This window comes from Coturnix japonica, chromosome 11, assembly GCF_001577835.2.
Source record: "Coturnix japonica isolate 7356 chromosome 11, Coturnix japonica 2.1, whole genome shotgun sequence".
Classification (NCBI taxonomy): Eukaryota; Metazoa; Chordata; class Aves; order Galliformes; family Phasianidae; genus Coturnix; species Coturnix japonica.
Window position 1 is genome coordinate 15,961,328 of NC_029526.1, and position 14,275 is coordinate 15,975,602.

The window sequence follows — 14,275 nt, forward strand, 5'->3', positions numbered from 1 at the left end:
CCATGTTCCCACACGACCTGCACAGATGTCTGCCTACGCTCTCACACAAACATCCTCCTGCAGCTGCAGGACAGATGTGTGCTCCCGAACGTAGTCAAGCTCAGGCTCACACATGCTGCTGCATTCAGATGTCTGCACACTCTAATTCCAGCCCCGGGTTTTGTTTTCGCTTTGTTTTGGTGTTTTGAACTGTGAGCTGATAAAAGAATGTGGCATCGGCTTGAATCTGTTGGTTTTTGCACTGTTCATTCTGCTGCCACAAAGTGTCCCGTGCTATTATAGCTGGTAGCCCATCCCCAGCTCCCACCTACACAAAGAACACGTGGTTTGACTTTGTTATTTCTTTTTATGGTCCGCAATATGCTCATTCAACAGGCTGGCAAATCCAGCTGTATCAGCAAAGCTCGGAATAACAGGCATGAAAGCCTCAGAAAAGAATCAAAAGCTTTTTTCCCACAAGTCTTCTTTGTGCTCTAACACTCGATTTATTTTTCCCCTGTTAATGCTTTCGGAAGCCAGTAGCAAGGCAAGAATTAATGGCACAGATTAAATGGGAGGACATGCTGACAGCACAGTAACTAAGTCAACCAAAATGCATTGCAGTGTTAGCAAGAGCTGGTATTCCCACAGTGCCCTTCTGGAAAGGTGAGGATGAAGCTAAGCCCAGCAACAGAGAACTTCAGGGCTGCTGAGAGGGGCATTGCTTCAAACACCCTGGCAGCATCCAGCACAGAGGCATATTGGTATAGGCCCTGCAAAGCAAGAGGGGTGAGCTGCAAGGGAAAGTGAAATCATGCCATGCTTGCTTTGCTACAAATCCCTGCTATCACACAGCATGAGTTTCACGTTGGCTGCACTCACAGTCCAGCAGAGGCCCCTCGGTCCCCATGGATGCGTGTAGCACATGAGGCTGGATGCAAACCAAGCAGGCGACTGCTGCAAAGTCAGCAACGGTGCATTGCTCCATTCAGGGACTGATAATATCTCACGGCCATTCAATTGGGCTTCCTGTATTTTTTTGTTTTGAAATCGGTGCTTTTATATCTTGGAAACAGAGGAAGGCAGAGCCTTGAATAAAGCATGGCTTTATTCAGGTGCAGATCCCAAGGGATATCTATCTAAATCCATCAGCAGATTGTCACACGTGAAGCTGGTTTCCCAGCCCATCTGAAAAGGCTCTTTCTCTCACCACGCCAATGGGACGTCACTGGGTTTTGTGGGGTTTTGGAAAGAGAACAGCAGAGAAAGAACTGAAGCGAGACAGAGCCAGAATGTTGTTTAGATATTCACATTTCTAATCATTAATAGTGATGCAGCAACCTTGCATGTTTGGGGTGAGGGTGATTTCTATAGCACTAACGATTAGCACCAGGAGAAGCAATAACGAAGGCTGCAGCTCCAGCTGATGTATAGGAGAAGAACTGAAGGGACAAACCCACAGACTCAGTGGGAGCAAATAGGTGTCACTCCCCTCTCTGAGCCCAGTTTTTAAATGCAGATGTGTCCATTCAATCACTACAATGAATATCTAACACCTAAAATCCAAAAGGTTGCTTGTATGATCAACTGGAACCCTTCCATTCTGTATTCCTGTACGCATGAAGCTGGGCCAGCTCCAGTTCACTTTTAATGAATGAATGTTCTCATAGTGAAAGTGCCGGGATGAGAGGTGTGGTAGATAACAAGCAGGAAGCATTAAGATGTATTTCTTGCTGCAATTCTTTTTTGCTTTTCCTCATAGAGCAGCAAAATCCCTCCGCGTGTGTCACTGCTTCCTCTTGCTTATCCTTTGTCAAGTATCCTGTCACACAGAGAGCAACAGGGATTTCTCTTTTCATCAGAGCAGACATTTCAAGTGTGCAGGGTGTCTGCAGCGTCACTGAGCTTGGCAGCATTTAGCAGCCCAGCTTGGAGGCTGCTCCTGATGAAAATACTCCAGCAGCTGTTGTCACATCTCCCCGTGCCATTGCCCTCCATCAATCTGCTCAAACCACTGTGCTGGTTCCCAGAATAGGGCTAAGAAGGCAGAAATCTTAGGCTGCCTGTATGTCTGTCCTGGATCTTAATTAATTAGGCTAGCAAGCTGTTCATTAGGCTCCCTAAGCTTCTTTAGAGATGCTTAATCATCCCCGGGGAAGGCTATATGGTTCACAATATAAGGGTGGAGTGTGGAGCCCTTTCTCCTCACCTGTCATCAGGCTTGTTTGGCTTTATTCCTGTTTTCTTAATGGATGTGTGTACTGGTCTGCCCATGTAAAAAGATGATGCAAAACGTTCATCTGAAATGCCTGTGTCATTGTGCATTGGTTCGCTTCACCCAGGGGTTAGGGGTTGGTAGGGAGACCCGGGTACAGGGCTCAGCTCCATCCATGGCACCCCGACATCTTTGAATTCCCCCTTGTATTTCTAAAGAGGAAGAGAAATCATTCGATGAAATGAGTGAGAACGGAGGGAGTGAAGGGAAATGCCAAGAGCCCGGGTTGAGCAGTGAATTCCAGACAGCCATGGTCATATCGCTCAATAAGGGCAAAGCAGCCAAAACCACCATCAAATCTCCGGCGCTTACGTACACAACCCTATTTTTTCCCCCGTTATTCAAATTCTGAGTCTGATGCAACCCGGGGTGAGATGTGCTAAGACTAAAGATTGCAATGGCTGCTGTGTACCGCCGGGTGTCAGCTCTGCAGCGAAGGGCTGCTGCAAGAGCAGCAGGGACATTGCATCATCTGCAGAGCTGCAGAGCTCTCATCTCTGACTAGTTCTCTTGTTAAGGATAATCAGCACTCTTAGCACCTAACCAGCCCTCACTTTGTATTGAAGACTGTTTCATCACACAACCCCTGTATTATCTTGGAGGAGAGGTGCATCCTGCCTTTGGATGGAGGTAAAGGACAGGGCCTGACCTTTAGAGCTTGATTTTCACCTACCTCAGTCCTGATAGTGGCAATACTGATTGAATTACTTGGACTGTTGATTAAATTAATCGTGTTTTGTCTTCACAAAAAGCCACTTGTGGCCTCCAGCCTGACCATGACTGGGCCAGGTTGTCTCCTGCTTCCATCTCCTCAGACTGATGACTTATCCATGCTGAGCAATGCACTGCAGAGGGATTCTGTATGTTCTCTCACTCCAGTTCAGTCTGGTTTTGTTCGCCCCCCAATAAAGATAGCTCCATACATCCCTTATCACATTAAACATTTGCCCTCGAGAAACGCTGACCCTGACAAGATTCCTTGAGCTTTTGCAAAAGAAAAGAAAATATTTATTCATTCTCACTGGCTTAGAAAGGTAAACCTGGGTATATCAACCACACCTTGGTGAACAGAAATGTTCTCCTAAGGTGCTGGGCTGCTGGGGCACGGTGAAGGGGCTGCGTGCTGTGATGGGGTTTGTGCTTTGTGAGACACTGTGCATGGAGCCGATGCAATAGTAAAATAGCAACAGTAAAACCCAGAACTCCCTGCAGAGTTCCCTGCAGGGATGGTTGTCTGCATCGTGAGGTGTAGGTAAAACAGGTTGCCCAAGGAGGCTGTGGATGCCCCATCCCTGCAGGCATTCAAGGCCAGGCTGGATGTGGCTCTGGGCAGCCTGGGCTGCTGGTTGGTGACCCTGCACATAGCAGGGGGTTGGAACCAGATGATCATTGTGGTCCTTTCCAACCCAGGCCATTCTATGATTCTATGATTCTTTCCTTCCAGCACAAGGCAATGCCTCATGTACAAACCCCACCGCAATGTCACAGTCCTGCAGGGAGTGTCAGGCTGGATGAAAACTCCAGCTATGGGTATGATCCTGTTTGTAAAAGGTCAATGAACAAGTTTCAGAGCGTTTTCACCGACACGATGCAGTAGGAAATGGTTTCAGATCTGTCCATCTGCTTTTTCAAAGAAAGGGTTTATTTTTAATGTCAAGCTGCAATCTCGCCTAGTATCTCTCAGGGGTGTTCTGTTAATGTGCGTGTTCTCTCTCGGAAATAACCACCATCATTTCCTCTGTGATGTCATTTCTCACACTAGAACAAAAGAGATACGCAGGAAGGCGAAAATCAGACATTGGTGATGTGTAACATCAGGCTTTCTTTTTCTCTGTGATGTTCAAACAGAAAGCAGGGCTTTGTCAGGAAGAACCCCACGTGAAAAACAATCTGACACACCACAGATGATCCATTCCTGCTGATGAAGCAGAGCGGAGTTGGGTCCCCCTGGAAAACCAATATTTGCTCTGCTATCTGCTGCTTGCTCTGCGGCGATATCTGGGCAGGATCACAGCAGGGAGCTGCGTTTCTATGGTGGCTGTTGACACTTGGAGCAGCTTCGTGTTCTCCCACAAGATAAACTGTCATGTTGTGGGGCTGGAGTGAGTAGCAGCCCATCTGCATGGGCAGGGAGCTGGCTGCTCATGTGTGAATTACAGCTTTCTATCAGTGCAGATCAGATCAATACATGGCACTGGGACCCAGGGATGCTCTGAGATGCTGGAGATACTGGCAGTTCTCCCCAGGCATGGGCTCACCTGCACAGGGCTGAGCTGCAGGTGTGGGTTGGTGTTGGGTTCCTCATTCCTACAGATCCCCCAGTTCCTCCACTGTGCCTGCAGGGCAGCAGCCTTTGCACCAGTGGTTATTTGCTGGGGAGAGGCAATGAGATGGGCACTGCCCATCCCACCAAACCCAGCTGGGGAATATCCTCTAACCCTCAGTACCCAAGAAACATAACCCAGGTGGTCCCAGCAGTTTGGCTTGGCCTTCAGACCCTTCACATTCCCAGGTGCTGCAGAACAAACTTAAGGGCCACAGCCCAAATCCTCCTGCCCCCACTGAGTTTGCTGCAAGCCAGCTCCTGCCATTGCTCCTCTGCCTGCTGCACCACGACCTGGCAGGGACATGCATCTGAGTGCACCTTCACTCCTTGATCAACATGGGATCAAGCTCCATTTTGCGTGCCAGGCCTATTTTCCTCCTGGTTTCCAATTCCCTATCTCCTCCCAAGCCCTGTGCTCATTGCACGTGGCTGAAGTTAAGCAGGTTCCAAACTAACTCTGTCCCAGGTAGGGAAGCCTGCCCTGTGCCTGTAGTTTCTTTGTGGAGCACAGAAACAGGAGATCAGCCCTTGTGCTGATGCTCAGAGCAAGCATCCCCAAATCATCACCAGGACTGGAGTTGGTGGCATGCAGTGGAGGGAGTGAGCTCCACAGAAAGCCTGGAATTTGTGTTATAAGGGCGAGGAAAACCACATGAAAGCATCCTTCCCCACCTCACCCTCTGCATGAAGCAACAGAGCTCTGCTCTCCCAGTGTTCTTGGGCTGAAGCCTTTCCCCATTGTCTGGGCAGGGAACAGGTCAAGGCAAGCAGGCACTGAAGTAGCTGATAGATGTAAATTGTGTTCCTGCAGGAGATCCCCTTCTGGATTCCACTTCTGTGACCCCACCATAGTTCTGCACTGGGCAAACTTTGGGGTGAAGGTCTCCATTCCTGCAAGCACAGATACCCAGGTGGCACTGAACCCATGCAGCAAGAGGAAAATCCTATAGAGGATGATTCTCAAGATTTTTGGTCTTATTGTCTGCTTGGGTTCGCTCAGGTTCCAGGCTGTTCAATCAGCAGAAGGATTTTTCCATCCCCACATATTCCTTCTGAAACCAAAACGTTACCAAGGATGATCATTTCCAATTACTCACAGGAACTGCTGTACACTTGGATTAGCGCGGCTTTAAATAACCCTCTTCTAGGAGCTGGCGCTTTATGTTCATGCAATTATTCTCCCCACCTGAGGAAGGAGGCTCCAATTAGCAGCCGGTCAGCCCAGACCCCCTTGTTCTGCACCATGGCTCCTGCCCCGTGATCCACTGCCCGCAGCCAGCGCGGATGTTTGCAACGATTGCACAAGAGAACACAGCATGTGAGAGCTCCAACCATTCGCACCACTGAAAGGCAGCGCCTCTCTGAAAGCAGCTTTGTCCATCTGGGTTTTTTTTTTTCCTAAGGAGAAACAATGCTGGCAAATGGCAAAATGCCATTCAGCAGGGGAAAGCTGCAGACAGGGAGACAGACATGGTGGCACTGGGAGCCAGCAGCCCAGCGTGCACTGAGCATGAGATTGTGGTAAAGCCACCTCTTAGAAGCACGGAATCATTCAGGTTGGAAAGATCTCTACAACCCCCAAGCCCACCCTGCAGTTCTGGGACACCCCCTCCAGTCCCTGGTCTCACAGTGCAGTGACCCTATGGCTCATTTCCTTCAGGTCCCCACACATGCCAGCCTGCTCCTTAAGTGCTTTGCACCCTTGGTCTGCCCATAACTCCCTGCTGCAGCTGTCACGACCCCAAATACCTTCAGCTTGCTTTACTCAGCTCAGGTTGCACATACTGTCGGGTTTATTACCCGCGTGCAGTTGGTCTGCTGACTTTGTTTAATGAAAGCTGGGGCCAGCAGCAGCCCCACTGCGAGTCCTTGCAGGCCCAGCAGCTCCGTGTGCCCTTTATGACAGCAGCTTTGGTCCCTCCTGGCCTGCAGGTACCGCACACCCTCCAGACATTGCTTTTTGTGTTAGCTGATCTGCTGACTCCAAGACAGGACGTGCAGCAGCACCTCACCCTGCACCTCATTGCACCACAACCCCAAATACCTGCAATGCCCAGACCTGATTTATGAGCTCCCCCAGGCAGGAGGGATGAACTTCTTGTCACATCAGCCACTGCTGCTCCAGACAAGTGGAGCAGGAACCTCTATGAGCTCCTGCACTCACTGCCTGCATCCGCCAGGAACTCAATCCAAATGGAGAACATGTTTGTGTTCCCACCGTGCAGGGTTTGTACAGGAGCCTTGCCATGTCCGCACCATTTGCTTATGGCACACAGCGTGTGTGAGGCTCTGCACATTTTATTGTCATTACTCATTTTGGTGAGGATGCCGTTGGCTGCTCTGAAGGCTGTGAGATCTGCCACGGTGCTATTACAGACAATACCTCATTTCCAGCAGTCTGGGGAGGTGTTTGCTGATGCCCGGCTTACAGCTTGCATTGCACTGGCACCACGCAAAGACAGAGCGTGGATAAAGACCTTCAGCTCTTCCAGCAGCAGCCTTAAAAGTCAGTCATATGCTCTTATCAGAGCCCTGGAGAGCGCGTTGCTAACCCCCCCTGCATGTCCCTGGCACCACTTGTGCAGTGCTGTGCTCCAAAAGATGACAAAGTGATGAGTGATGACAGTGCAAACAGAGCAGCAGGAGCACAGCACAGTGCTGGATGGCCAGAGGAGTGCCCAGGCTTATGAGAGACACCTCTGTACCATTATAGGACATGGCAGCAGCTCCTTGTGGCTCCTTTTTGTTAAAAAATAAGGCTGCCGAGCAGAACTTCCATTGCTTCAGTTTTAAGGAGGCAGTTTTGTTCTCCTCTTTCCTTTGCTGCAAGGCAGCTGGTCAACACCAACACTCCTGTTAATTTTCCTCACACCTGGATCTCATTTTGCTGCACTCATTTACCTCCCTCATAGGCTGTAGCCACAACCCCTCCTCTGTTCCTTTCTTTCCTTCCTATTTGTGCCCTTGAAACATCTCCCAGCGCATCACACCCCACCCTCAGGCTGTGTTCTCCCCTCTGCAAACACATTTATTTGGTACCTTTCATCTTGTACACAAACCTTCAAATAAATGACTGGGTTAATGCTTTCTGCCAGGCTTGCCTCCAGCTCACAGAAGCACTGCTATGCTTCTTCATCCATCCACAATGGCAGACCCCCCAGCATCTCCATTACTGCTTTGGTTTTGGGGAGAGAAATGGGAAAACATTGGTTTCTGTGTCTGATGTGCCCCAGGGCTGCATTCCCAGCCTTCCCCTCCCATTGCAGCTCAGCCCCAATCCCACTTAGCCCTCCCAGCCCTGGGAACATGGAGCTCAACACTGCTGTGCTTCACAACAGCCCCTTTTCTCCTCTCCTTTTGAACTCTGGTGCAGGCAGACTGCTGGTCTCACCAACATCCTCTGCCCTCGAGCGTGTGATGAACATCACCGTGTGCTGAAACCTCTTCCTGCCTTTGTGTCTGGGCCAGAGGGGCAGCTTTGTGCTCTGGATGGATGGAGCAGTGTCACAGAATAGCACTGCAATTCTTGTTGCTTCACATGAGATCCTTCATTGCAGCCCATTGTGAATGTCACACAAGTCACCAGAAGCTGCCGGCTCCTACCCCATCCCAAAGTGGTGTTTCTGCCCAGGATGCTCTTCTCTCTGTCTCTGCTCACTGTATCCCCTATCAAAGATTCTTGCAACTGCTCCAGGCCGATGCTGCACCCCCTGCTCACTCTGGGCATCACCACTGGGCTGTGCATTGGGCTGCACCTGCCAGCCAGGAGCTTTCCAAGTCCTGGAAAGAACTGGAGCTTTGCTCCCAAGCACGATGCTTTATCTGGCAACAATTCCCTGCACACGCTCCCTACAAAAGCTCCAGCTTGGGAAGTTCTCCAAGCAAGGCTGTAGTGAACACAACGCAAATAACTCGTGTCATTTCTCCACTGCCACCTTCCCTGTCTGCAGAGCCCTGTTCAGAGCTGGCTTTCCACAGGCTCCAGCCCCTTCCTGTTCTTGTGCTGGTGGCAGCACTGTGAATGCAATGTTTGCTGTGTCTTATCGGGGTTTATTCTCTCTTCTGTTTTCCTTCTTTGGCCACAGCTGTCGCTTTGTGAGAGATCTCTTGTAAATCTGGTGGCACACGCTATTCCGCTCTCTGCCCACGTTGGCTTTTAGAGATGTTTTCCTAAGATTAATACCTTCACTGAGCACCTCTAATGCAGCAAGTGTCCCTGCTTGCACACGACAGCCCTGAAATACCCTAATTTCTGCACCCCTAACTTCCTTCTTCACTTCATATAAGGCAGAATGGTGCTGCAGCAGCTGGGTTTGCTCCATGCAGCACTGCTGCCACTCTCTCCAAGCATTACTTTCTGCAGTAGATGCAATACTCACTCCTGAAGCAGGAACTGCCTCTTGGGAACTCACTAACCACCCCCACCCAGTTGGCTGCAGTGCATAAATCCCATATCAATATATGCAGCAGCACTGCAGCCTCATGCGCTGCTGGGCTTAGAGCTTCATTCTGTGCCCACCTCTCCTTGTTGGTGTCTGCAGGAGCATAGAATGAGAAAACACAGCCCCATCTCCTCCCATAGGGGCACCCATAGTAGCACTCCTCACACCTCCACCTTCCCACATGCCTCTCGTCAGCCATTCCCCATCACCTTCATCTGCATTAGGCCCAACCAGACACAGGGATGTGAATGTGAAAGCAGGAGGGGCAGAGGGGCTGCAGGGCCAAAACAACAGAACCTTATGCAAAATGAGTTGGAGGCAAAGACCAGCAATGGGAGAGTTGTAATTCAGCTTTCTTTGTTAAAAAACAACCGACAAAACAAACAAAAAAAAATAATAAAACAACAACCAGATAAACCGAAACATAAACCAACCCGAACACGGAACAGGTTTTGTTAACCACAGACATAAAAAGAATCAAGAAATACTAGAAAAAATACATGGTGGTGGGAGACATTTTGTTTTACAAGGCAGTTTGACGGTGTTCCCATTGGTGGAGCAGCTCGGCCAGCCACTGAACTGCTGTGCCAATGGGACACAGACACTGTAAATAGCATCCACTGTAGAAGTTTTAAGACTTAAAAGATATTTACCCCTTAAAAATAAATAGAACGCCATCTACAGCAACATTTAAATTAGTAGGTTTTGTTTTTCTTTTCTTTTCTTTTGCAAAGCAACCAAATGCAACAAAAAGGTCAAAGAGGTGTAAATTTGCTGGAGAAAATAAGAGAGAATTCTTTCCTGCTTAAAAGAAAAGGACAAAAATATGAAGTTCAGAAGAAAAGGTTGCTCTGGAAAGTCAGCTCACTCTCCAGCAGTGACTCTCACCATTGTCCCATGGGTCAGCACAGGGTCCGTGTCCCATCACAATCCCTATTTGCAGGGCTATGGGGGGGACACGGGCCCAACTCTGACCCCTGAACACATGGGGACATCTCTTGGGGGTGTGAAAACCATCCCTGTGCATTAGAGCACTTGGCAACCATAAGCCTGCACTGAGATGGGAGTCACCAATGGGAATAGTTGCGGTGTTTTATATCTATAAAGTCTCTTTCAGGCCACTTCAGAATTCATTCAGTATTTTAAAAAAATATTTTCCTTTTTTTTTTTAATTTTTTTTTTTAAATTTTTTTCCTTTTCTCATTGACGCTCAGCAGTTGGGGGAAGCATCCCCCCTTCTAATGCAACCAGCTCGAAGCAAAGAAAATCCTCTGGACATTGATTCCTAAGAGATGACCTAACGCAAGGGACATCACCAACCACCACGGCTGGGGGGAGAGCTGTGCATGGCAGGGTCTATGGCAGACCCTGAGCACTGTGCAGCCCTCACCCCACTGCCAGTTCCAGTTTGGATTGTGTAAACTGGGAAGAAACTTCCCATGTATGGGTGAAGCCAGAGTGAGGCTGCGGCCCCTTGTGAAGCAAGCAGCCCCTTGGCAGAGCTCAGGGCTCAACCATCACAGGACCACCTCCCATCCACGCCATGGATAGATGTGGGGCTGTAATGCAGGGCTCTGGGGAGGTGCTGACCTCCAACACAGCCCCCAGGCTGCCCTTCCTCAGCTGCAGTGTGGCTTCAGCAGCTTCCAAAGGAAAAACCCCACCAGGGTTTGGCTGCCTTGCGCCTTCCCTTTGGATGTCTTTGGGAACAGGGCTGTGCACAAGCTGCTGTCCCACCCAGCCAGCCGGCATGTTGCGTAAGGACAGCACGCAGCTGTTTGCTTCCTTTTGGATTGTTATTAAAGCCTGAGAGCACTGTGGCTATGGCTGAAGGCACAGGCAGCAGCAGAGAAAGGAAACCTTCCTGTAGGGCCGGCAGCACAGCACAGCACACAGAACAAAGCCACTCCACACCAGCTTCCACCTAACGGGTCTTGAAAGTTTATGCAAGCACCGGAGCCCCTTTGAACTCAGCTGTGCACAGATGGGGCTGCTGAAACACAATGGTGTGTTTACCAGAGTGGGCTCATGCTCAGGAAGAGGAACCTGAAGCAAAGCCATGGGCTGCAGCCTCCTCTGAATCCCATGGGATGCTGTTCCATAACATCCACAGTGCTGGGACTCCAAAGATTCACAACCAAGCTGCATGAAGAGCAGTGAAGGTTGGGGCTCAGCTTAGTGCAACAGTCACTGCACAGTAATGCACACAGAGACACGATTACAGCTTTCACCCCTTGGAGAAACAGCTTTAGTCACATTTCCTCTGATATGAAATTTGGTCTTATCTCCTTATTTATCACCTCTATAATCTCTAGTGTAAAAAGCCTTCTCTACCAGCCCTGCCACCGAGATCTAGCAGTGGGGAACGAGCAGCCTCCATCAATCAGGGATATCAGAAATCAGGCTGAGATGTGAGCTGGTCCAATACAAAAGCTGTGTGAATTTGTGCTGGTGCTTGGTTGGGTTTCTCCCTATACCTCTATTGCTGTGGAAACGAGGTCACCATATGTGTGACGTCAGTGCCAGAGGCAGCAGGTTAGTAGCACAACAGAAAGATCCTTAGCAGCAAGTAGAAAATAATCAACATTCTTAAAAAGCAAGCGAGCGGAGTTAAGGTTTTAATTAAGATCAGTTAATAAAAAAATAAATCTCAGTGTGACATCTCCTCTGTAAAACCAGTGTGAAAGGGTCACCAAGAGGATATCGTTTATTGATGGTCTTCATCACTGATGAAACTCATTAAGAGATATGCCCAAACCAAGCGATCCCCAGACGTTTGGGAGACTTGGACCCATTTCTGAGCTCTCTGTGGATTGGTCTTATAATGCAAGTTAAATCTGATGTAAATCAGTACTTGACTTGATTCTGCTGGTTTATATCATTAGCACTGAGAGTCCCTAAGTTCAATCCAGGCCATGCAGGAAACCAGTCCTTAGACCACTGCAGCCAAAAATTGCCAAGACCAAAGGGGAGAGGGAGAGACAGGTTTTTCTCCATGAAACAGGCCCATAAGGAGCGAGTTCCCATTGCTACCCTGCAAAAACACCTCAGCCTTCAGCTGGAAGAGGACTCTTCGTAAAGAGGAAAACTGAGTGCAGGATTTATATAGCTCGTGACCTTATCTATGCAAAAGTCTCCCCATGGGCACTGGCTCTGAGATGCTCCAATTCATTGCACGTAGGTCCCTGAACAGCCATGCACTGGCCAGAACTTTGGGTACTTCTGCACTGCAGACATACCCCAACCAGCTGCAGTTCTCCATAGGTTAACTCAGCTCAAGCAGAGCTGGGCATTGATGCAATGTGAAGCATAGCAGGACTGGGCTGGGTATCTCTACACTGTATTGCCATGGAATAAGCAGTGTGACCACACAGGTTTCAGCACGATGATTGTCTCACCTATCCCTGCCTTAAAGCAAAGATGCACGGCTGGCAAAGCAATAGCAAGGAGCTGCACATAGACACATGTAGGACACAGCTACATACACTGGGACAAAAGCTGCCCACCTGCTATAACATAAATGCTTTTTTTTTTTTTTGCTGAAGAGCTTCTTAAAAGGACAAAGTATGAGCTAGTAGTACCATTGGTGTCCTTAATGCCTCTTCTCCAACATGACTCTATGCTAAGAGGAGAATCCAGTAGGTAGCAATTGCTCTTGGAGGATGCCAGCTTCCAAACAGCTTAACTTACAAAAATATGGCAGAGGAATAAAAGGATCACCGACCATTTTCTGAAGCACAAGCACAAAAAAAGACTGCCACAGAGACAAGTGCAGCTTACTGGTGAGGAAAAGATGCATTTCATTTCCAATTGACTATTGACACAATATGAGCCACTTGTTCAAGAAGCCTCCAGTCCTGGCTTCCTTGAGCAAAACAGCAGACTAGGGTTAAAGCAGGCCCAGCCATTGGGGCGTGTGGCCCTTTCTACCCCCCAAACCCAGTTGGTCCTATCTCCCATGTAAAACCCAGGGAACATACCAGGAGAATCCCACCCATATTTCATCTTCATAGTTGGCTTAGGGGCATGTATTGATCAACCTTGCAGGCAAGGGCAGGGCAAAGAGGGGCTCACCCCACGCTGGATGATACCTACACAAAAACAAGGAGCAAACAGGCTAAAGAACTGACTATCTGCAGTTCCCTGGGCTAACTGGGAGTGATCACACAGGGCTCAGGGTGGGCGTTTTTGAGAAGGGCATCCCAGCAAACTGGCTCAACAGCAGGAGATGGTTTGGAGCTGAGAGCTACAGCCACACAACAGCTGGGGACCAGACAGCCAAGTCAGACGAGGCCTCCTCGCTCTCATTGCTCTGACACTAGTTCTGCTCTGCCTTGTCTCATCTCTATCCATCACCACCAGTGGCACTCGCTGGACAGAACGCAAAGCACCAGTAGCACAGATTTATGCATGCCCTAAGCCCTCAGACAACCCTTCCTCCTCATCCACCCCCTGACCAGGTAGGGCAGGTGGGTCAGGCTCATCACTCAACTTAGTGAGCCCACACAGAACTGAGGTACAGCCCTCAGTATCACACACACACACGCACAGAGGCTGACTGGATGCACAAGAAGTCGCCGGCAGGAATTCCTCTTCCTGGCCCACGTTCGTACCAAGAACTTCTTCAGGCGGCAGCAGGAGGGCTGGAGGGAGGCAAGGCAGAGCAGGCGGCACCGTGTCAGACACGAAGCAGTTCTGACAGGGTGCTCCAGTGCTTAGGTTTTATTGATGAGGGATCAGAAGTGTTTTTCTCCTTGTGTCGTCTTAATATTGTGCGTTTCCTCGAGCCGAACGTCTCTGCTTTTCCTGCTTATGATTCTTGCGGAACCACTTCCATCAGTTTCTGGCACACGGCTGTTGCGTGGACTGCGGGAGGAAAAGCAAAGTATGGGTCAAAGGGATTGCTTACAGAGGGCCCAACGTATTTATCTTGGTCTCAGCTCACAATTCTTTGCTTCTTTAAGCAGAGCACACCCCATAGCCAACCCACTGCAGTTCTGAGCAGGATTAGTCCAAGTATAGTTTAAAGCTTGAAGCAAACAAACCACGGGCTGCTCTCCACTCCTGCTTAGAACTCAAGCATGTAAGAGCAGGAGCTTTGATCCTGCAGATGGATGCTGCACTACCCTGGAATCACTCGGCACCAGCTTCTACTTGCATGATGACACGGTAACTGCATTTGAATGCCAGAGCTGTAAGCAGTCCAAACAGAATCAGGCACAATAGGAAGGTGCACAGGCCAAAGCATCTTCC

At 49.3% G+C, this 14,275-nt stretch overlaps 1 protein-coding gene across 1 annotated transcript in view; it reads right to left on the bottom strand.

Annotated features, from left to right (window-relative positions):
* Window positions 1-9,346: 9,346 nt before the first annotated feature.
* Window positions 9,347-14,275, bottom strand: part of SLC7A5 (solute carrier family 7 member 5) — a 33,267-nt gene continuing 28,338 nt past the window's right edge. The window contains exon 10 of the mRNA XM_015874195.2: window positions 9,347-13,888. Coding sequence (XP_015729681.1) covers window positions 13,833-13,888 — 56 coding nt within the window. The 3' untranslated portion in view covers window positions 9,347-13,832. The remainder of the gene's footprint in view (window positions 13,889-14,275) is intronic.